We start from the raw sequence: 22705 nt of genomic DNA, 5'->3' as shown, positions 1-22705 counted from the left end.
TTATTAACTTCGGACAATTTACGACTTCAAGCTCCTGAAGTGAAGTAAGATCGCCTATCCACTCCGGTAAAGACACCAAACTAGGGCAAACCATAATTTGAAGCCCTTGCAGAGTGGTAACATATCTAAGCTCTCTTGGGAGAGAAACCAAATTTGGAACGCCAATGATAGATAGATGACCAAATCTTGTAGGTCCAAGGCCATGTGCGCCATCTTCATTCTCATTGCTGGTAAGTTCTTTGCAGCGAAGAATAGTCAGATTTTCAAGTGAGGTGAGATGTTGAAAGAGTGGAGAAATTGATATTCTCATTTTACAACAATCCAAAATCCCCAGGGTCTCAAGAGAACTGAGGTTCTGCAGCCACTCTAGTGGTAGATATTCAAGTTGCTCTAATTCCACAAGATAAAGATACTTCAATTTGGGGAGATCGGAAAGGGGAGAGGGAGAGGAGGGTGTTGTCAGAGACATCATAGGGCAATTCTTTATACATAAAAAAGAAAGGGAAGGAAATGAAGGGAATAATGGAAGATGATCTGTTTCCCTCGTCTTTCGCCATCCCCTCAACTTTGGCAAATCAGCAAGTCTGAGAATTTTGAGGGGAGAAGAGGACACGTCACTACCATCATTGCTTATGTACTCTAGCTCACTTAAGTTAATAAGAAAAAGACGCTTGAGAAAAGGGAATCCGTCCAATGGTGGGATATGTTGAAGCCATTTACAATCCGATATTATAATAGAAGTCAAATTTGAGAGCGAGGACACCCAACTAGATAACCTCACACCTGCATACCCAGCTATAGATAATAATTTCAAATTTAGGTGCGGCCGAAGGTTTTGCAATAGTTGTTCATCATTTGCAATTGCCTTATCACTTTCATCACTAGGTTCTGGGTCCCACTCTAAAATCAGCCATTGAAGATGTCGCTTCCTCTCCAATTTTGCAGCCTTTGCTTTTGATGGAGAATATCTCGAGTGCTCTAAACCCTTGATCCATAAGTCTCCTCTCAACTCATCTAAACCATCCAGCTCCCCTAGCCCACCCTTTGGCTTGGAAAGAAAACTTTTTTTCTTCCCTAAAATGTATAGCGACAATGTTTGGAGAGCAATCAATTTTCCCAGTCCATGAGGCATATGAGTCTAGCTATCACACCCTTCTAGCCCAAGATGCCTAAGGCTGATTAAGTTTCTAGTCTCTTCTGGCAATTCTTTAAGCCCACGACAAAACTCAAGTCTAAGTGTTTGCAAATTCTGCAATTTAGTTATAGAAGCAGGGAGTAGTTTGATATCTTCATTCCTAGACAGATCTAGAAATCTTAAATGCTCTAAATTTCCAATGGAATTCGGCACTTTTTGAATATTCGACTGACTCAAATTCAAAGCACGCAAGCATTTAAAACTTGAAATAAGTGTATTAGAGAATGGCTTATTCAACTCAAGTATTGAATTGTTCAAGTTAAGCACATCATCAAATCCTGGAAGTATTGGAATGCGTAGAAGAAGTGTCCTCATTTTGTTAGGCTTGGGCAAAAGAGCAGGAATATCTGGTAATGAATCTGAAGAATGAAATGCCACATGACGAGTTCTTCCAACTACTTTTTCTCTATCTGGATATAAAATTGTGCACTCCTCACCTGCTACTGACTGTGCAAGATCGTGAATAAGGTCATGCATTTTGCACTTTCCTATTTCACCAACTATATCTCTTTGTACGTCTTGGAAAAACGACCTCCAAAGCAAATCCATAAAATATTCACGACCAATATCTTCAAGATGTCTATTTCCATATGATGAATGAAGAAAGCCTTGAGCTATCCATAGCTGAATCAACACCTTTATTTCAATTTCATAATCTTTTGGAAACAACGAACAAAAGGCAAAACATTGCTTTAAGTGTGATGGGAGATGATCATAACTGAATTTAAGTATTGGAAAAATATCATTTTGTTGTTGAGTTATTTTGTAAAGATCATGGTTTTTAAAGTACAACCAATCATCTTCTGAATTTTTGAAATATAATAGACTCCCAATGCTCCTTATAGCAAGAGGAACTTGTGCACACTTTTGGATGATCTCCCTTCCAATTTCTACTAGCTTTGGATTATTTGGCTCTTCCCCGCTTTTAAATGCCATTTTCTTAAATAAATTCCAAGAACTGCTTTCAGATAAACCTCTCAAAGGATATGGTGAAACTGTACCTGTAATCTCTGCAATCTTTTCGCTACGTGTAGTAATCAAAACTTTGCTTCCTCTTAGGCCACCCACTAACAACTTTTCCAAGTTGGACCATGTACCACGATTCTCATTCCACACATCGTCTAAAACTAGTAAATATCGCTTCCCATCAATTTTTGCTCGAAGCTCACTTTGCAATGGATCCATCTGAAGGCTTTTAGGTCTCTCCTTAGTCGCAGATTCTATAAGCTTTACAATGATAGTTTTCACGTCAAAAGGATCAGAGACACATGCCCACATCCTCAGGTCAAAATGTCTTCGAACCTCCTCGTCGTTGTACACATACTGCGCAAGCGTGGTCTTTCCTTGTCCACCAATCCCAACTATGGGAATTATGGAAACATTCTTCTCATTCATATTGGGATCGAATAACAGCTTTTTAATAGACTCCTTATCATCCTCTCTCCCAATGACATCTTCCCCATGTACAAATGAGTGTGTATCTTGTCTTTTCATATGCTCAAACTGTGTCGCTGTGGTGTGCTCATTGAAGCCAAATTTGATCCTATCAGTTGCAATTTCATCCAGTCTTGCCCTAACTGCCTTGATCCTATGACCCATTTGAAAGCCATCTACAAGCTGGTTCGATTTGGAAAAGAAGATGCGTACCTGTAATACTCCCAAATATTTAGTACGGTCCATTGCGAAAAGTTAAACATTTTTTGGGCTAAATGTGTAATTAAGGAAAATATGAAGGTCATGTTTGTAATTGTTGTAAGTTTAAGTTAGAGTTTTTTTTTTTGTTTTTTTGGTTGTTTTATTTACAACCATCCATTCCAATCCGTTCACGGTGACAGTTTTAGAATTCCCTTACCATTGAATAGTTGGGTTTATAATGGGGGCCGATAATTTATGTGACTTTTTCTAGACGCCATTTGCTCCTTGGAAAGATGTCGCAACTTAATTAACCGTACATTTTTTGCATATGGTTAGTACTCTTACAAATGAGACTGTTTTTTGTAAGACTCTATTTATAGCAGTTGTAAGGATAAAGAAAACAGACAAAACAATGGAATATAAAAGCATCTATATATGTCAAAATGATACATGAAAATATTGTTACTGTAACGTCCCATATTTGATATAAGTTAGTATGAGTTTTAGCCCAATGTCTTGGGCTTTAGATATATGAACCAATGTTATTGGCCCTAGTGAACTTAATAAAAATTGGATCAAAGACCCTAAAAGAGATTATAAGAGATAATTAATTTCTTAACCTAATGGACTAATCCATGGCATAGTCTTATCCCTAATGATGGGCATAATTTAATGTTTCATTCATAATTTTGTAAGATGATAGGTTATAACCAGAAAGCAATTTAAGTCTATGTGTACAAGATGTGTTGATCTTTTTGGAAGAAAATATTGTCCTTTAAAAATGACGTTTATAATGATGTTCATTCTTGAAATAGACATAGGATCTAATACCAAAAGCCAAAAACCAGAAACTTTTATAGCCAAAAACCTCTTTTCAATGGCTCATTTGAGTGGTAAAAACCTTCTAAACATAACCCTCAAGCGGTGTTAAGACTATATCAAGAAAATAAGTAATTTCTCATATATGGCATCAAGAAGAGCTTTGGGTTAAATCTGGAAATTAAACTTTCAGTCCATGGCATGTTTAGGTGGGTATTTGATCCAAATTTCGTCAAGTTAAAAGCCTTAGATATATGTGTTGTGGGCCAATGGGCCAAGTGACCAGAGTGTAGTGCTCTAATTTAGGTCCATTTAGTGAGTTGTGGGCCTTATCTGGTTTACCTAGTTAGGAGGAGGTTCAAATGGGCCATTTCTTACCCAAGCCCCCATAAAAACAATTTTGAGAATTTTGGAAGAAAACTAAACCACTTTTTTAGTGAAATTTCAAGATTAACCCTACTTTCGTTTATTTATTCAAAAGTTATGAAAATATTAATAGAATGAGCTCCTAGAATATGATACATTTTAAGGAAAAAGAAAACTTTATGTTCGGACCAAGGTACAAAAAAGAAATATACATTACAAATATTTTTTAATAAAGAGAAAAGAAAAGAAACTTTAGGGTTAAATTTTTAACTTATTTCTAAGAATAAAACATCTCTAATAATAGAGGGAAGGTTTGAAAGGTCAAGTAACTTAGGAACGAATTTTAATCACGATTTACGTGGTATAGGGATAATTTAGCTAAACCTTACTGTTTAGGTTTTAATAGTTGTCGCCTAACTTTTAGTACAATATTGACTATCGAGATAACTTGTACTCTTTGCCACTTCTAAATGCATGTCAATTTAAGTGATTATTGCTTATATATATATAAGCAATAATTGGGTTTATGATGAAATTATCTTGAGACTAGAATTTTCATACAGTTCAATAGTTGGGTTTAACATTATAATGAACAAATTGTTGTTGTTGTTGAGAAATTTTAAACTACGTAAAATGATATATATTTGCTTTGGCTTGTGTTGTGATAAATATTTATATGCAGGTCTGAGAATGCTTTAGTGACAGAAAACATCATGTGCACATTAATGAAGAATTTACCTGTTTTGCCATCTTCTTATCCCGTGTCATCAGTTGTCGGCGTAGAAGTTGAGTGGAGTAGTCATCCAGCAAGTCGTCGGCGTCGTACATGGCATCCTTGAGCTTCCGAAGCCAATCTTTGATCGCATGGTTATGGGCCTGCTTCTCCTCCGAGTCCAAAAGCACAGCTTGGATGGTGGAAACGGTGTCCCCGAGCTTTCGAAGCTCATTTTTGAAACCCCATAACACTCCAATCTCTTGGAGAGAAAGAGAGCTCAAACTCCTAATGATGCTCCCAACAGTGTCGTAGAGAACTATTTCAGCCATTTGTGGGTTGTGGGTGGTGAGTCAAGTAAACCGATCTTGAGGGAATTATTGATGATGCAGAGGTGTATGGGATATATTATTGATGATTCAGAGGTGCATTATGGACTTGACGTTTAAACTTTAAAGGGAGTCCACTAGATATGATGTGGCCATGCATGTGTGGCTCATATTTCACTTCTTAAATCTTCTTATGGTCATGATCAGTAATGGGTGGCTCATAGCCGTGTGGTCTTATATGCATGAATAAGAAAGTATTTCATTAAAAAAAAAAAAAAAAAAAACAAAGTATTTCATTAACAAAGAAATTTTGATATATTATAATTAAGTTATTACGGAATTAACAATGTCTCTTTTAAACTTTTAATTCAAATAATATCTTCTCTAAAATACCAAAAAAAAAAAAAAAAACTCTAGAAATTTTTTAATAAGATAAAAATATTCTTATAAATTCAAAATTAAAAATTTTTTTTTTTTAAAAAAAACAAATTCTTTTTATTGTTTTTTCTTTCATATTTTAAAATTTGGCTACCCCTTTTTTTTTTTCTTAAAAAAAAAATGGTTTTATTTTATTAAGGGCAATTTCATCACCGGGAAACATTATCGATGGGTTTCTATTTATAAGGACGGTGAACTTAGGTATCTTTATGTTTTTTCATTATCCAAATTAAAGTTTTTGCAAAATTTATTCACCGACACCTATGCTATGCGTGTCAAATGTAATTCTTCCTTTTTTTTTTTTTTGGTTTTCTTGGCAAGAAAGAAATTATTGTTCTTTCAATTGAGTGCATTTTATTATTATAATTTCTCACTTTCTTGGAAAATAAGAAGCTGTACGTGAGATCAACACGGTTAAAGCCGTGTGGCCGTGTCGGATCCAAAGGTGTTTAATATGGACTGTGAACTGGGTATCTTATAAATCTTCTAACAAAAAAAAGTCAACACTTTCTAAAATTGGTTCGTTCTTTGTGAAGTGGAATTTCGTATTATTTGAAGACTGAATTCAATCAGACATGCATTTTTAGAAATTCCAGTTGGGTCTTCCAAGTAAATCCCATTTCTACTTTGCTTGACGTTTAAGCCACGCCACTGAAATTGGTGTGAATGGTTCAAGGAGTGCCGTGTTAAAGATAATGTAGAGATATTTAGTTGGAAAACGGAACCCGCGTGAGTAGGTGGGACATCACTATTAGTTGAATGGGAAATGTTGAAAAAAATGCGGGAGTGGGCCAGAAGAGTTGAGTGGAAATAAAAAGAAAACCAAGTCTCATCAAAGACAATATTTTTCAAAATTATCAAAATATTGTTAATATTCCCCTCAATGACAATGATGAAACAATCCTTAATTAGTAAAATAAAAACAAAAAATACTAAAACTTCTAAAAAAAACTTTTTTTTTTAAATAAAAAATTTTTGTTTAAAAAAATTTGTTTTTTTTTTCAATTAAAATTTTTTATTTAAAAATAAAATTAAAAATTCATTTTTTATTTTTTTTCTTGAATTTATAGGGGTATTTTTGTCTTATTGAGAAATTTATAAGCACATTTTTATCTTTTTGCTAACTTTGGGGTGACATTGACAATGTTTTAGTAGTTTGGAGGCACATTATCAAAATTTGAGAAGATATTGTCAATTGAGTAGTAGTTTGAGGGGATACGTGAACTTTACCCTTTTATTTTTTATTTTTTCCAATGGCTTACTAGTTTCCCTGTAATTACTTAATTCCTCTATTTGCTTACTCTCCTCAATTTTCTCTAATTCATTATTTTTTGAAATCGGTGAACATAATTCATGAGTAGGTGAAATAATTGTGGGGGTAGAAAACAACAACCAATTTTTTTAAAATTTGCTTCTTTTTATTGATTATTCTTAAAAGATGGGAATGAATAAAAAGGAGTGTGTATAATTAAATTTTTCTTTCACAATTTCTTGCAAATTTGATTCTACTTTAATTGCTTTTTGTTCTACCAATTTTTTTTTTTTTTTGACAATGTCAGGGTCTTAGCCTAGTCCTAATCGGGTCTTGGTGATATTCCAGCGAAGTCTTGGCAATGGCTCAATCGGGTCTTGTGGTTACAATCAAATCATTACAATTGCGTATCAACTCTTTGTGATTTGATTACCTTATTTGTAGTGTATTCACCTATCCTATTTTTCGTGTAAGTAGGGATATTGATTGATCTTTGTAAAAAATCAATCAAGTGAAATAAGAGCAAAATGTACCCTATGTGGCTTTATCATGTAGACGTAGGTCATAAACCGAACTATTTAAAATCTTGTTTATTTATTTTTATTCCGTCTTGTCTTTATTTTTCTATTTGATTATCATTTCTTTTAGCTAATTTCAGAATGAGAAGCTCAAACTCAAATAATAGTTTACAGTTTTAAAAAGAAAAATTATTTTGCGGAAATTAAATAAGTTTTTTTATCAAACTAAAAATATTTTCTAAAAATTATTTTACGCCAAAACAAACGCAGCTTACCTAAAATGATATATATATATATATATTGTAAGTAAAATGATATATATTTGTTGTGGCTTGTTTTGTGATAAATATTTGTATAGAGATCTGGGGATGCTTTAGTCACAGACAACATCATCATATATATGCAAATTTATATATGAATTTACCTCTTTTGCCATCTTCTTATCCCGTATCATCACTTGTCACCGTAGAAGTTGAGTGGAGAAGTCATCCAGCAAGTCGTCGGCGTCGTACATGGCATCCTTCAGCTTTCCAAGCCAATCTTTGATAGCATGATTCTTGGCCTGCTGCTCCTAAGCTTGGATAGTGGAAACCGTGTCCCTAAGCTTTTGAAGCTCAAATTTTTTAATTTTAATTAAATATTTAATATAGTAGATAAGTGCTTATTCAAATAAAAATATCACCAGAGTGTGTGACCAAGTTTCTAATTCAAGGCCAATTAATGCCACAATGTTGGTTCAATATGATAAATTGCAAAGCCTTTGTAATCAAGCATGTTCTGTTTCTGCTCTATAAGCCAATATGATAACAAAAGCCTAAGCTTTTGGTTCATCTGCTTTGATATCACAATTAATATATATATATATTATCTCTTTAATTATCTCATTATTACAATAATAATCTATATATATAAAGCATGTTTCGATCCCCTTTAAATGAACATCCTAGTTTCGTCGCTACACCCACACCATATATATAGTTACAAACATAAAGGTTTCCATTAAAAAACTTACATTAAAAATAAATGGAATACAAAATGCAAAATCTCATTAATTTTGGTAGAAAACTTTGGACAAGGAAACAAAGGGGAACTAAGATATATATGAACTTGAAGAACCTAACCTTTTTCATAGATCCTAAATATAATTTTGACTCTACACAGTTGGGACCCCTTCCTTGTGAGATTTGTACAAGCTCCACAATACATCAACAACGTGGCCTAGTGTAATTTGCACGATTTAGAGAAGATAGAGTCATTTACAGGTCATGAACATAGAATCAATCACATTGAGAGCTCAGCACCAATAATTGTAGACAAGCTACGTTGATGGCTCCGTATGTTATAGACTTGATCAAAGACGAGCCACCCATATGCACTGCAATAATCGAGTCTGTTGGGTTATGCCATTATGACATTGGTCACGTTTGTCATTTAAGCAAGTTTTTGAGGTGGTCGTTACTGATATCACAGGCTAATTGCTGCAAAAGAGAGAGCAGTACTCCTTTGCTCAAAAGGAGAGGAACCATTGACAAGATTCCCCATAGATGAACCTCAAAGGAGCAAAAAGGAGCAGAGACATTTGTTAGTAAGAGTTTCCAATTAGTACCTGTCAAGAATTCATTTTAAAAGGTTTACTTGACAAACAAGCTTGATCCAGTTCTGCTTTTCTACTAAAGATTACCTTAGAAAAAGAAGCTAGATATATCTCATCATTGCAACATGTAGATATAAAAGTTTCAATGTTTCTGAAATGAGGGAATAAGTATTTACTAAAATTTGGTTTATGAACTGTGTGAAATGAATTTGCTTTAACCACACCATCTGGGTTTTTTTTTTTTTTTTTTTTTTTCATCTCGGCTTCTCTATTTTTTTTCTTCGAGCTCTTTCTTGCATTATGAAACTCCACTAATATTTTAGCGCTTTTGACAATTTGAAACGGATGGCCCAAACCACTCTAAAATCAATGTTTGGATATAGATTCAAACACTTTTCAGTTTGGTGGTGGCCGAACCACCCCCGCCTCCATTTGGCCAAAGGAGTGGCTTGACCCCACTCACAATTTTATTTTTTTTAATACTTATAATTTTTGTTATTATAGATAATACATTTCATAATTTGATTGGTGCTGACTTTTGATTACCGATTTTTGTAATAATAAAAAAAAAAAAATTAGACAAAAGTTGAATACAAAAAAGTAAATACTTAAAAATATGTATAGCATTTCTCAAAAATACATGCATACATGGAAACAGTCATAAGTTTGGATACTTGAATCCATCCGCATTAACTAATAATATGGTAATAACCATTTCCTAAGAAATAATCGACCAAAAATACAAGAAAACTAGTTGAACTTGAGGTAGCAAACGGACCCAATATTATTAAAATCCCTGAGAAGACCTGTCATTTGCCATATCTTCATTATACTTAAACCAAACTCCAAGGACCAAACAATAAAAACATTTCAAGTACTGAGCGTTCACTTGAAAGAAAAGCACATGTAAGGTTTCCAATTACCAATGTTCAATGTTGTTTTCACCTGCTTATTTGTCTATTTGTTTATTTGGAACAATTATAATATTTTTCTTTCCTATTTATTATTTAGTCTCTTCGTGAATTCACTTTTCGTCAAAACAATCTTAGTTCAATCTAGAGTAAGTAAGAGGGCCCAAACTCTTGATCATAGTCGGAGCAATGTTGGAGAGAACTGCCTGGCCATTTGTAGGTGAAGTAGTGATCAATTGAGAGGTCTTGGAGCATTGAAGGAAGATGCGTTCATTTCTTAAAACTTCAATAATTCAAGGACTGGTTTAGCCCAAAAAGAAAAAGTGGGATCACAACATAGCTTTTCCACCATTTGGGTTTGTCTCATATTTTTGTTGTTAAAACTTTTAACTTTAGGGAAACTTCACTTTTGCCCCTGAACTACTAGCTTTTTTGACTTACTCCCCTCGAACTTCAAACTTTTTCACTTTGTCCACCTGAACTTTCAAAAACTCTCACTAAGTCACTTTGCCCCCCTCCGTTAGTTTTAAACGTTAAACTCAAACAGTTTGTATTTTTATGCCCATTATACTCTGACCCAAAAACTACACCGTTTTGAGCTCTAAAACTACAACACCCACCCAGCCCAAAACAACGTCGTTTTGGCATTAAAATTATAATTTAAAAAAAAAACAAAAGAAAAGAAAAAGCAAAATATTTTAAAAAAATAATAAAAAAAAAACTAAAAAAAAAATCGGGGTGACCCATGGCCGGTATGGGGGTGGACCAACAACCCCATGGCCAAGGGGGTGGTCCGGCCACCCCCAAAAGGCGGGGCCAAGAAAAAAAAAAAGGAATGGATTTGGGATGGCTTTCAGGCTTTTGGGGGTGGCCGAACCACCCCCTACCACTCCCATACCTGCTGTAGGGGGTGGTTCGGCCACCACATACCTGCTATAAGGGGTGGTTCAACTAGAAAAAAAATCATGAGACCATTATGCAATTGGACTTGTTCAGATATAACAGTTTTATGAGAAAGGAATACCGTAGAATAATTGAATAAGACTGCTAATTAGTTTGCATGCAAGAAAAATCTTTCAATGGAAAGCCTGCTGTGCAAATGAGCACACCATTATGCAATTGGAATTCCTTTCAGGTTGTAATTAAAAAAAAAATTAAAAAAAAATTGTAATTGGGTTTAATTGTGTTACATTAACCATTCATACTTGTCTAATCTTTTTAATATGAAACTTAAATTCTTTTCCACCCATAAACACATGTTGCATTTAGTGCCCTTAAAGAATCCAGTTGTGGTATAATTGAACTATTAAACATGCATATTAATGTGAAATCAATATTTACTTTCAATTCTTAAAAAGCAAGATGAAGAGGAACACAGGACAATATAAGATCTATTTCCCGACATGTCAACTTATTGCAGAGTGTTTCAAATCTTAAATCCATGTATGTCAGTGCTTTAACTGTTTCAGCATATGATTGAAAATCAGAACTTCTCCAAAATATCATTGGCATTTTAACACTGGTATAGGTGTTTCTATATTCTATGCCTAAAGAAGTCAAAGATGCAGCATATTTTGAAATAAATTCCACTATCAGAAAAAAGAGAGAAAGAAAACAATACTGGAAATCCCAATGAAGTGAAAGATTGGAAACAATACTGGAAATGTTAGAGCTTCGCACAAATCTGATTGTCAGAAAGGTCTGAAGAAGTATATATACTTCAAATCTAATATTGTTCCTGCATATGAAATCAAATATAATATATATAAAAAGCTTGATAAAGTAAAATGAAAGATTAACAACAAGAAGAAGAAAATGATTGTCTAATTGGTGACTTAAAAACCTGAGAAATTTGGAGATACTTCAAATCCCACTTTCAATTCTTTAATCTTCATTTTCAAATCCTCATTTGATTCATTTAGCTTCTGGGCTTCACTTTGTAACTGGGTCACCACTCACATAGCATCACACAAAATGGCAGCCTTGTCTGTTTTGGCCGGCGTTCCAGGCTCCAGGATAGAACCCAATTCTTAAACCTTGAAATTATGCCAAAGTTGATGTTAGAATTAGGATATAGAGAATAATGAATGAGAGAAGACAACTACCCAAGCTGGAAAGTTGAATCCTTCTTCTCTTACTATGGTATGAATGATAACCTTGCATCTTCATTTTCTGAAGTTAAAATCTTCATTAAAAACACAATACAAGAGAAAGCAATATACCAATCGTAAAATATAACTGTGCACATACCAATCGTTGCAAGAAAGAAAGAGATTAAAGTAAACATACTTGCATTTAACATTCTGGAATACCGAAAGGGAGGGCCATCTTTCTGCCATCTTCTTCTTGTTGTTCCTATTTCAAATAAGTCAGTAACAAGGCAACAGGCACAGGAGAGCAGAGAACCAATATCATATGGATCACATGGGTAAAGTCCAGGTCACCAACCACAAAATGGACTCAAGTAGACAGCTGCACAACTTAAAAAAAAAAGTAAAAGATGATTTTGGACTCAAATCTTTCAGTTGGCTTATAGATCTGATAATTTGCACTCTATTAAACTCTGAAAACGTAAAAAATAATGTCATCAATAAATGATTAGGGAGGAAAAATTAATTAAACAAAAACAAAAGTACGTACCTTTTATCATTTAAAATTTTAAAATACTGCAATAGTACTCTGCTATCGATAGTCCACCACAGGAAGGAATTGAGCAAACTGGTCCAACAGGCTTTATTTTCAAGCACTGCATACACAATATTTCAGCCTTAGCTTTCCAGCAAATAAATATTGATACTAAAAACATTATCTATGGAAGTCCACTGTTAATCAAGCAAACAATATAAGGGCAAACTTACATGTCCATTAATTTCACTGACTTTATCAGGGCGGAATCTGCATGTAAAAAACTTGCCACAGCAATCAGCAGAGTTTGCAATTTCTTTCGTAATTCCTACTCCCAAATACTTGTTTCATTGAACCATAATTTGAAATTTCACCAGTTGTTGCTCCAACATTCATGTATATCATTCCATCCAACCTTGAAAGTGAGATCATTATGATCCAGACTTTCATAGGCATCACTGTCTAATATTTTAAATTTGTAACACATAAAAAAATTAATAATAACAATTTGAATCTTCAACATACTAAATTTTATAAAAGTCTATTTAGATATAACAGAACCATGAATATAAATTGTAAAGAATATATGCAAAGGCAGCACTAACAAAAGCAATGCAATAACACAGACACATAAACAGAGTGGCTGGCAAACATGATCTTCAATTCTAGTTAGTACCCTTGGAGCACAACAGCCAATTTCACTTGAAGACAAGCAAGCAAGTGGAAGAACCTGCAAATGCAAAATACTAGTTAGATGGCTTTTAAGGACAGCTAGGACTCTTGATAATGTCTTTCAAGTTCTAAATGCTGATAAAAAGTGTTCAACAAATTATAGGCAGAATACTAATGAAAAATGCAAAATATGGTTAACTGAATGTCCCCTTTCCATGGGCCTAGATCCTCTCCATCCATTTAGTTATTTTTAGGGGAGCAATTTTGTCATTTTACATTTTTTTTTTGACAAAAATGCCCCCCTAAACGTAACTAAATGGATCCTTCCATTTTATTTGAAATGGAGAGGATCCTTCTCCCCTTTCCACAGGCTCATCTCATTCTCATTCTTGCAACATTTACTCACCTGATGTTCCTCAGCATGGAAGTCCTCTGTATATTGTCTACAAGTGAGGCTGACATATCTGAGCAAATTGCATAAATCCCCTCAAAGAATCTCACACCCATTTCATGAATTGATGCTTTTTTAATGCTTGTCTCTGCTGACCATCAAAAAACCAAATAATAAACTCAACAAAAACTCAAAAATTTCTAATGAAAACAGTAAAAAGGTAAAATCAATCCATGCACAGAATGAGTTGCAGTTGGACTCCAGTAACAATAATAATAAAAATAATCTGTCTAAATTTGTGTTTGATTATGAGAAAACCCAGAGTTACGCAATTTTTTGTTGTGTTTTTGTGAAATCTTGGGATGGAAAAGACTTTCCTGGTCTATCATAGTTCTTTTACCCAATATGTGATGCTACCATTTGTCAAATATAAATTTCAAATGGAAATGCAAGAAACATTTAAAAAACCAAAAAGAAACGAGATATTAGGCACGTAGGAATGGCATTGAAGTGAAAGATAGGAAACAATACAGAAAATTTGAGACCTTTGTTCAATCTTTGGCCAAAACGTATTATTCGAAAAGTCTAGGACGTGAGCAATCTTTGGCCAATCCTTTCCTGTTCCTCGTTCACATCTTTTCTCCAAGTGAGGACACTCCACAATTCTCAAAACACTTAAAGAGGTGAGGCGGCGAATACCTTCAGGCAGTGATATTAAATTGGGACAATTGCTGATCCGAAGTCTCTTAAGTGAATTGAGGTCACCTATCCACTCCGGTAAAGACACCAATGAAGGGCAGCCCGTAATGGAAAGAGATTGCAAAGTGGTAACATGTCTAAGCTCCATTGGGAGAGACACCAAGATTCTAACTCCTGCTATATATAGTACACGAAGTGCTGTGAGTCCAAGGCACTGTGCACCCTCGTCATCCTCGTTGCCGATAAGTTCCATGACGTCATAAATCCACAGATATTGAAGCGCAGTGAGATGTTGAAAGAGTGGAGACAGTTTTACTCGCAGTTTACAGCAGCGCCAAATAGTCAGATCTTCAAGAGAAGTGAGGTTTTGCAGCCACCTCTGGAAGATATTCAAGTTCATCGAAATCCAATAGACGAAGAACCTTCAATTTGGAGAGATCGGAAAAGACATAGGAAGTGGAGGGTGTTGTGTGGCTCCCTGGTGGTAGTAAAGACATTAATATAGGGCATTCACTAATATGTAAATAAGAAAGAAAAGGAAATGATGAGAATAATGGAAGACCATGATGTCGTCCATGTCAGATTTTGTGACTTGTTGTCACAAGTCTTACCGTGGGCCCCACAGCAGTATGGCATCCCATACTCTTTGTCTTGTTTTTTTTCTCTCCCACACGACTCTCTTTTCTCTCCATTGATTGAGCTTCTTCTAGAAACTTTGTGAAAAGGCTTTGTTGTTTATTGGAAGCCATTCGGTCAAGGAGAGGGCAGCAGCTACTTTAGCAAGCAAAAGAGAGAAAGAAGAAAAGAAAGAGTTGCCGAGAGAGAGGGACTTGTGTTGCAAAGAGAAGAAGGGATACACCATTTTTTTTTTCTTTCATTTTGATCTCACTTTTGGAGTGCTTAAAGCTTAGAGAATTTTAGAGAATATTTTTCTCTTTTGTATCTAATTCTCTTTTGAGTGAGATTGGGGTGTATTGGGGCTTTTGGGTTTGAGTGGTTTTGTTTGTACTCCACTCTTTTGTTAGTGAATTTTTCCTGGATCGTCTCCGCCAGTGGATGTAGGCTTGTTAAGCCGAACCACTTAAATCTTGGTGTCTTGTGTGGTTGTATGATTTTTATATTCTGCACTTTTCTACTTCTTTGGTGATCTTGGATTTGCATTTGTCACAACAAACTGGTATCAGAGCTCGGGTATTTATTTTGCGGGATGGCTACTGCAAAATTTGAAGTAGAGAAGTTTGATGGTCATAATAGTTTCAGCCATTGGCGCGTCAAGATGCGAGCTTTGTTACGACAACAAGGCTTAGCGAAGATTTTGGATGGCGAGGTGTCATCAACATCATCAACGGAGGAAACGAAGGAACTTGAAGAAAAAGCCCATAGTGCAATTTTGTTGTCTCTTTCAGATGGAGTTTTAAGAGAAGTTGCCGATGAAGAAACGGCCGCTGGATTTGGAAGAAGCTGGAGAGCTTGTACATGAAGAAATCCCTCACAAACCGATTGTATTTGAAGCAACGGTTATGTAACATCCCCAGCCCGTTAAGGCTGAGTTTGCCACTTTTCTTCTTTTACAACAAAAGTTCTTGCAAAGATCTATAAGGTCTATCAGAGTACTTGATTTTAAAGGATACAAAAAAATGTATAAAACATTATTCAAGAGGTTTTATTACAAGCGAAATTAGAAAACATTAAACTTTAGTTGCGGAATATCATATCATTATAATAACTTATATGAAAAGACTTTGAAAATTAATAATTATTCCCACCCCATTCCGGCCTCCTATTCCAGCATCCTTTCTACCTGAAAACAAGAAATAAAACTGAATGAGCCCAAAGGGGGCCCAGCAAGTAAAATCCACAACCATAAATAGTTTTACTCCTTGTTCTCAGTTTTGAAAATCGTTTTCGCAAATAAATATAATTCTAGCCATAATAATATCTGTATGTACGGTTGCATCTCCCGTAACATATACATACTATTACATCTAGTAATAGATCATCGTTGTAAATCATCTTTATAAATCATCATCATAATGCATCATTATAAATAATCTTTGTAAATCATCTTAGCATATCTTCGTTGAAAATATAGTATCATTTTCTCATAATAGGCCCATGTACACTATTACCCCTGTGCACGAGGGTTGCGGGTCCTTGTGACCATGGCACTGAACTGTGGCCACAGCCATGCCCGACCGTCAATTAACTCTTTCTTGGTGCACTCAACGGTCTAGTTGATGGAATACCACCTTCTGGCATAGCCTCCTTCAGTGGTTTCGCCTCCATCCGAGTATCGGTACCGAACTCTCATCTTATCTTATCTTGGGGCCAAAAATACTCTCCTCCATACATGTGCCCTTATTTCATAAACATTTATCTCATCTCTTGTACTTTTCTTTGTACTTCTTTTGATGCATCTTAGGGCAACATGTAGGAGGGTTTATCATCATTTTTCTTTCTTATAATCATCATCATTTCTCAACTTTCTTTTCTCAAATTGAAAACCTTTTCAAATATAAACTTGTTGTATTTAGAAAGCGTTTAAATAAATAGAAACTTTCTAGATAATTCTTTTAGAAATCCTTCATGCATGCAACATAACTTCATAATACATAAATAAAATAATCATTTACAATTTACTAAAGAATGAATAAATAGCATGACATGAAGTAATTTTAGAAGGGGTAGTGAATTTACTTACCTCTAGACTGAAGCTAAAAGTGGTATGAAGGAATCAGTTGCTCCAATATGACTAACACCACTAGTATATCTTTTGAAACTACTTTCTAAAGTCCGCTATCTCTTGTGTTCTTTCTTTCTTGTAGCGCTTGGTCTCGCCCTTTCTCTCTCTGTTCTGAGTAAACACTCTTAGAAAGAAGAAAGACCGAGTAAAAAGCGGAAGAAGGAAGAATATATGCAAGAGATGGGAGAGGAGATGAGTGGTGAAAATTCTGAAGGAGAAGAGCTCTATTTATAGGAGAAAATCAAATACTATTTCACCAACCCTATACTATTTCACCAACCCTATACTATTTACCAACCCTATACTATTTCTATACTATTCACCAACCCTATACTATTCTACCAACCCTATACTATTCTACCTTCTTATTCTACCATCCTTATACCTACCATTTACTATCCTATTATTTCACCAATTACCATTCTCTAATTACCACTCTCATAAATTTCCCAAGAATTAAAATCCTTAGCTACAATGGATATTAAAATAACATCATTATCAAAATAATCTATTTAAATAGCTTTGAAAATTCTGGGACACTACAGGTTATATACCCTCAAGATAAAAGAAGGTATGCCTCTTTGTGATCATCTTGATGACTTTAATAGAATTATTTTGGATCTGAAAAATATTGATATTAAAGTAGATGATGAGGATCAAGCCTTGATTTTGTTATGTTCACTACCGGATGCTTTTGATAATTTTGTTAATTCAATGTTGTACGGTAGAGATACTATCTCCTTAGCTGATGTTAAATCTGCTCTAAATTCTATGGAGTTGAGGACAAGATTGAATAGTAAAGGTAGTGATAATCAGGCAGAGGGTTTATTTGTTAAGGGTCGTTCAGAAAATTCTTCTAATTTTAGAGGTCGATCCAGTGAGAGGGATTCGGGTAAAAGTAAATCAAGAGGCCGATCACAGTCCAAGTCAAAGAAGAAAGTAAAGTGTTACTATTGTAAAAAGTATGGGCATTATAAATCCGAGTGTCCGAAGTTGAAAAATAAAGAGGAAGGTGACAGGCAAAGTTCCTCTTCTGTGGCTGGTGTTGTCGAAGGAAATTCTAAAGGTTCAGACCTTGTCCTTGCAGTTACCATTTCTAATGATCGTTCTAACGACAAGTGGGTCCTTGATACTGCTTGTACATTCCATATGTCCCCTAAAAGGGATTGGTTTACTACCTATGATTCAGTCAATGGTGGTTCAGTCTTGATGGGAATTAATGTCGCCTGCAAGATTGTTGGTATTGGTACAATCAGAATTAGGATACATGATGGGATTGTAAGGACTTTGACGAATGTTCGACATATACCAGATTTGAAGAAAAATCTTATTTCATTGGGCACTTTGGACTCCCTTGGATACAAGTATTCCGGTGAAGGTGGAGTTATTCGGGTTAGTAAAGGCTCATTGGTTATAATGAAAGGTAACAAGGTTGATGGCCTTTACTTTCTTCAGGGTAGTACGGTAACAGGTTCAGCTGCTGTGTCTTCTTCAGATGATCCAGATTTAGACACTACCCGGTTATGGCATATGCGGTTGGGTCATATGAGTGAGAGGGGTATGACAATCCTGAGCAAGCGGGGTTTGCTTTGTGACCAAAAAACAGGATCTCTTGACTTTTTTGAGCATTGTGTGTTCGGGAAACAGTGCAGAGTCAAGTTCAGTACAGACATCCACAGAACTAATGGTACATTGGATTATATCCATTCAGATCTATGGGGTCCCTCTCAGGTTCCATCAAAGGGTGGTGCTCGATATTTTGTTACATTTATTGATGATTATTCGAGAAAAGTCTAGGTGTATTTTTTGAAGAAGAAAAGTGATGTGTTTGTCACTTTCAAGCAATGGAAGACATTAATTGAGAATCAGACTGGGAAGAAAATCAAGCGACTCAGAACAGACAACGGCATGGAATTTTGTGGTGGTGAATTTAATAAATTCTGCAAGGATGAAGGCATCGCTAGACATCGCACAGTTAGTCATACTCCACAGCAAAATGGGGTTGCTGAGCGGATGAACATGACTCTCTTGGAGAGAGCGTGTTGCTTACTTTCAAATGCTGGGTTGTCTAGAGATTTTTGGGCTGAGGCGGTCAATACTGCTTGCTATTTGGTCAACCGTTCTCCATCAACAGCCATTGATTGTAAAACTCCTTATGAGGTATGGTCTGGAACTCCTGCTGAATATTCTTTTTTAAAAACTTTTGGTTGTCCTGCTTATTGTCATGTGAATGATGGTAAGCTTGAGCCTAGGTCAAAGAAATGTATATTTCTAGGCTATGTGGATGGGGTGAAGGGATATAGATTGTGGTGTTCTGATCCTAAATCACCTAAGTTTATAGTCAGTAGAGATGTTGTATTTGATGAATCTGCTATGCTTCACCCGAGAAAGGAGTCTATTGTCTCTGCAGGAAAGGAGCAGGGTTCTAGCAAGGAGGTGGAGCTTCAGATGGAGGCTTCACAGAGGGTGCGAGATAACACTCAAGATCAGCCTGTTATAGATGTTCATGATTCCAGTTCCGATGATGATGATCCACAAGAAAAGCAAGAGACCAGTATTGCGGCTGGTAGACAGAGGAGGCAGATTAGGCCACCTCAGAGATATGGCTATGCAGATTTGGTAGCATATGCACTTACTGTGGCAGAGGACACTGCAGTCCAGGAGCCTTCCACTTACTCAGAAGCTGTCACAAGTAGTGAGTCTTGCTCAATGGGTTGTTGCCATGAATGAGGAGATTGAGTCTCTTCATAAGAACCAAACATGGGAATTGGTGAAATTGCCTAAAGGCGCTAAAACTGTTGGTTGCAAATGGATCTTCAAGAAAAAGGAAGGAATCCCAGGTGTTGAAGATGCAAGGTTCAAGGCACGTTTGGTAGCAAAGGGCTATAGTCAAAGAGAAGGTATGGACTTCAATGAAGTTTTCTCTCCTGTTGTGAGACATAGTTCTATTCGTGTTTTGCTTGCCATGGTTGCTCTAAATGATTTGGAACTTGAGCAACTTGATGTGAAAACTGCATTTCTGCATGGTGAGCTTGAGGAAACCATTTACATGCATCAGCCAGAAGGGTTCATTGTTGAAGGTAAAGAAGATCATGTTTGTCAGTTGAGGAGGTCGTTGTATGGTTTAAAACAATCTCCAAGACAGTGGTACAAGCGCTTTGACAGCTTTATGATCGGACATGGTTACACAAGAAGTAGCTATGACAGCTGTGTGTATTACAGGCAATTGTCTGATGGTTCTTTTGTTTATTTGTTACTCTATGTGGATGACATGCTTATTGCTGCTAAAAGCATGTTGGAGATTAAGAGATTGAAATCTATGTTGAGTGATGAATTTGAAATGAAGGATTTGGGTGCTGCGAAGAAAATCCTTGGTATGGAGATTCACAGGGATAGAAAAGCGGGAAAGTTGTACTTGTCACAGAAAAAGTACATTGAGAAAGTACTTGAACGCTTTGGTATGCATAATTCTAAACCAGTGAGTACTCCACTTGCAGCTCATTTCAGACTTTCAGTAGCGTCAGCGCCACAGAGTGAGGAGGAGGAGCAGTTCATGTCACATGTTCCTTACTCCAGTGCAGTTGGAAGCATCATGTATGCTATGGTGTGCACTCGTCCAGATATTTCACAGGCAGTCAGTGTTGTTAGTCGCTACATGGCGAATCCGGGCAAGGTTCATTGGCAGGTAGTGAAATGGATACTCCGTTATTTACGGGGCACTACAGATGTTGGTTTAGTCTATGATAGAGGCAGTGGTATCAGTTCCAGTGTTATTGGTTATGTTGATTCAGATTATGCTGGTGATTTGGATAAAAGAAGATCTCTGACAGGTTTTGTTTTCACTCTCTCGGGGTGTGCCATTAGTTGGAAAGCGACTTTACAGTCGACGGTTGCTTTATCCACTACGGAGGCAGAGTATATGGCAGCAGCAGAGGCAGTGAAAGAAGCTATTTGGCTCAGAGGTTTGGTTAGTGATCTGGGTTTGCAACAGGATGAGACTGTTGTATTTTGTGATAGCCAAAGCGCAATACATTTGACCAAAAATCAAATGTATCATGAGAGGACCAAACACATTGATGTCAGATATCATTTTCTTCGGGAGGTCGTGACACAAGGTGATATCATAGTGAAGAAAATTGCTTCGGCGGAAAATCCAGCAGACATGTTGACTAAGCCACTTCCGATCCTTAAGTTCAAGCATTGCTTGGGCTTGATTGGTGTTTGTAGTTTGTAATTACCCTTAGGGGTGTTGGAGGAGACGTCTTGAGGATATTTGTGTTGAAGACTTGATGAAATTCAAGTCAAGGTGGAGATTTGTCAGATTTTGTGACTTGTTTTCACAAGTCTTACCGTGGGCCCCACAGCAGTATGGCATCCCATACTCTTTGTCTTGTTTTTTTTCTCTCCCACACGTCTCTCTTTTCTCTCCATTGATTGAGCTTCTTCTAGAAGCTTTGTGAAAAGGCTTTGTTTGTTGTTTTATTGGAAGCCATTCGGTCAAGGAGAGGGCAGCAGCTACTTTAGCAAGCAAAAGAGAGAAAGAAGAAAAGAAAGAGTTGCCGAGAGAGAGGGACTTGTGTTGCAAAGAGAAGAAGGGATACACCATTTTTTTTTCTTTCATTTTGATCTCACTTTTGGAGTGCTTAAAGCTTAGAGAATTTTAGAGAATATTTTTCTCTTTTGTATCTAATTCTCTTTTGAGTGAGATTGGGGTGTATTGGGGCTTTTGGGTTTGAGTGGTTTTGTTTGTACTACTCTTTGTACTCCACTCTTTTGTTAGTGAATTTTTCCTGGATCGTCTCCGCCAGTGGATGTAGGCTTGTTAAGCCGAACCACTTAAATCTTGGTGTCTTGTGTGGTTGTGTGATTTTTATATTCTGTACTTTTCTACTTCTTTGGTGATCTTGGATTTGCATTTGTCACAACAGTCCATGCTCTGCTGTTACTGTTTCCCTCCTCCTCCACCATCCCTTCAACTTAGGCAAATTCTCAAGAGTGAGATTTGTGAGAGGAAGAGAGGACATGTCACTACCATCATCGATTATGTACTCTAGCGCAATCAAGTTTTGTAGACAAAGTGTCTTGAGAGGGAATCGGTCCAATGGTGGGATGTGTTGGCACCATTTACAATTGCTTATGTTAATAGAAACCAATTTCGAGAGGGAGGACACCCAACTAGATAACTTCACACCTGCGTACCCATTTATTTCAAACCGTTTCAGATATTAGTTTGGCCGAAGGTTTTCCAACTACACAGAAAAAAAGGAGAATATTTGATCAATAAACAGAGGACTAATCAATGGAGCCAAACTTGAAACATCCTCTGAAGAAGATGGGAAAAAATGATCAAACGGTTGCTGCTCAAGCCTCAAGATGACAGACCTGCAATTTTTGTAAGATTTTTTCAAAACTATGTAACTATCACATACCCCAATCAAAACCACAAAGCCGTTCCCCTTTTTCTTGTTCTGAGTTGTTCATCAAACAATAGAGGAAGGCATAAAAATATAAATGGATTTCCAATACATATAACATATTATCTCATCAAGGGACATAAGGTACCATTCAGAGTATAAGAATAAATCTAAAATCACCGCATAATGATAAGATACCCAAATATTCTACATTAATTTCACATAATCATAATATTCTGCAATAATAGAATTTCTACACCAAACCCGGTGTAAAAACCTTGTCGTCGACAATTGTGGATGAGAATATTTCAAATTTTGTAATTTGTCACAGGTACTTTTTCGCCACTGATATTAAATCCTTGTGTGCCATAAGCAACGACAACAATTTGTCG

At 36.0% G+C, this 22705-nt stretch overlaps 1 protein-coding gene across 1 annotated transcript; it reads right to left on the bottom strand.

Annotated features, from left to right (window-relative positions):
- Positions 1–1138: 1138 nt before the first annotated feature.
- On the bottom strand, positions 1139–5105 carry LOC132181615 (putative disease resistance protein RGA3). Its single transcript, XM_059594865.1, has 2 exons — positions 4754–5105; positions 1139–2842 (listed from the first exon to the last, which is right to left on the bottom strand). The coding sequence occupies exons 1-2, from the start codon at positions 5057–5059 to the stop codon at positions 1139–1141; spliced, it is 2010 nt and encodes a 669-aa protein (XP_059450848.1). The 5' UTR covers positions 5060–5105.
- Between the last annotated feature and the right edge of the window lie 17600 nt (positions 5106–22705).

Source organism: Corylus avellana, chromosome ca5 (genome assembly GCF_901000735.1).
Source record: "Corylus avellana chromosome ca5, CavTom2PMs-1.0".
Lineage (NCBI taxonomy): Eukaryota > Viridiplantae > Streptophyta > Magnoliopsida > Fagales > Betulaceae > Corylus > Corylus avellana.
Note: the sequence above shows the minus strand (reverse complement) of the source record. Positions and strands in the feature narration are given on the sequence as shown.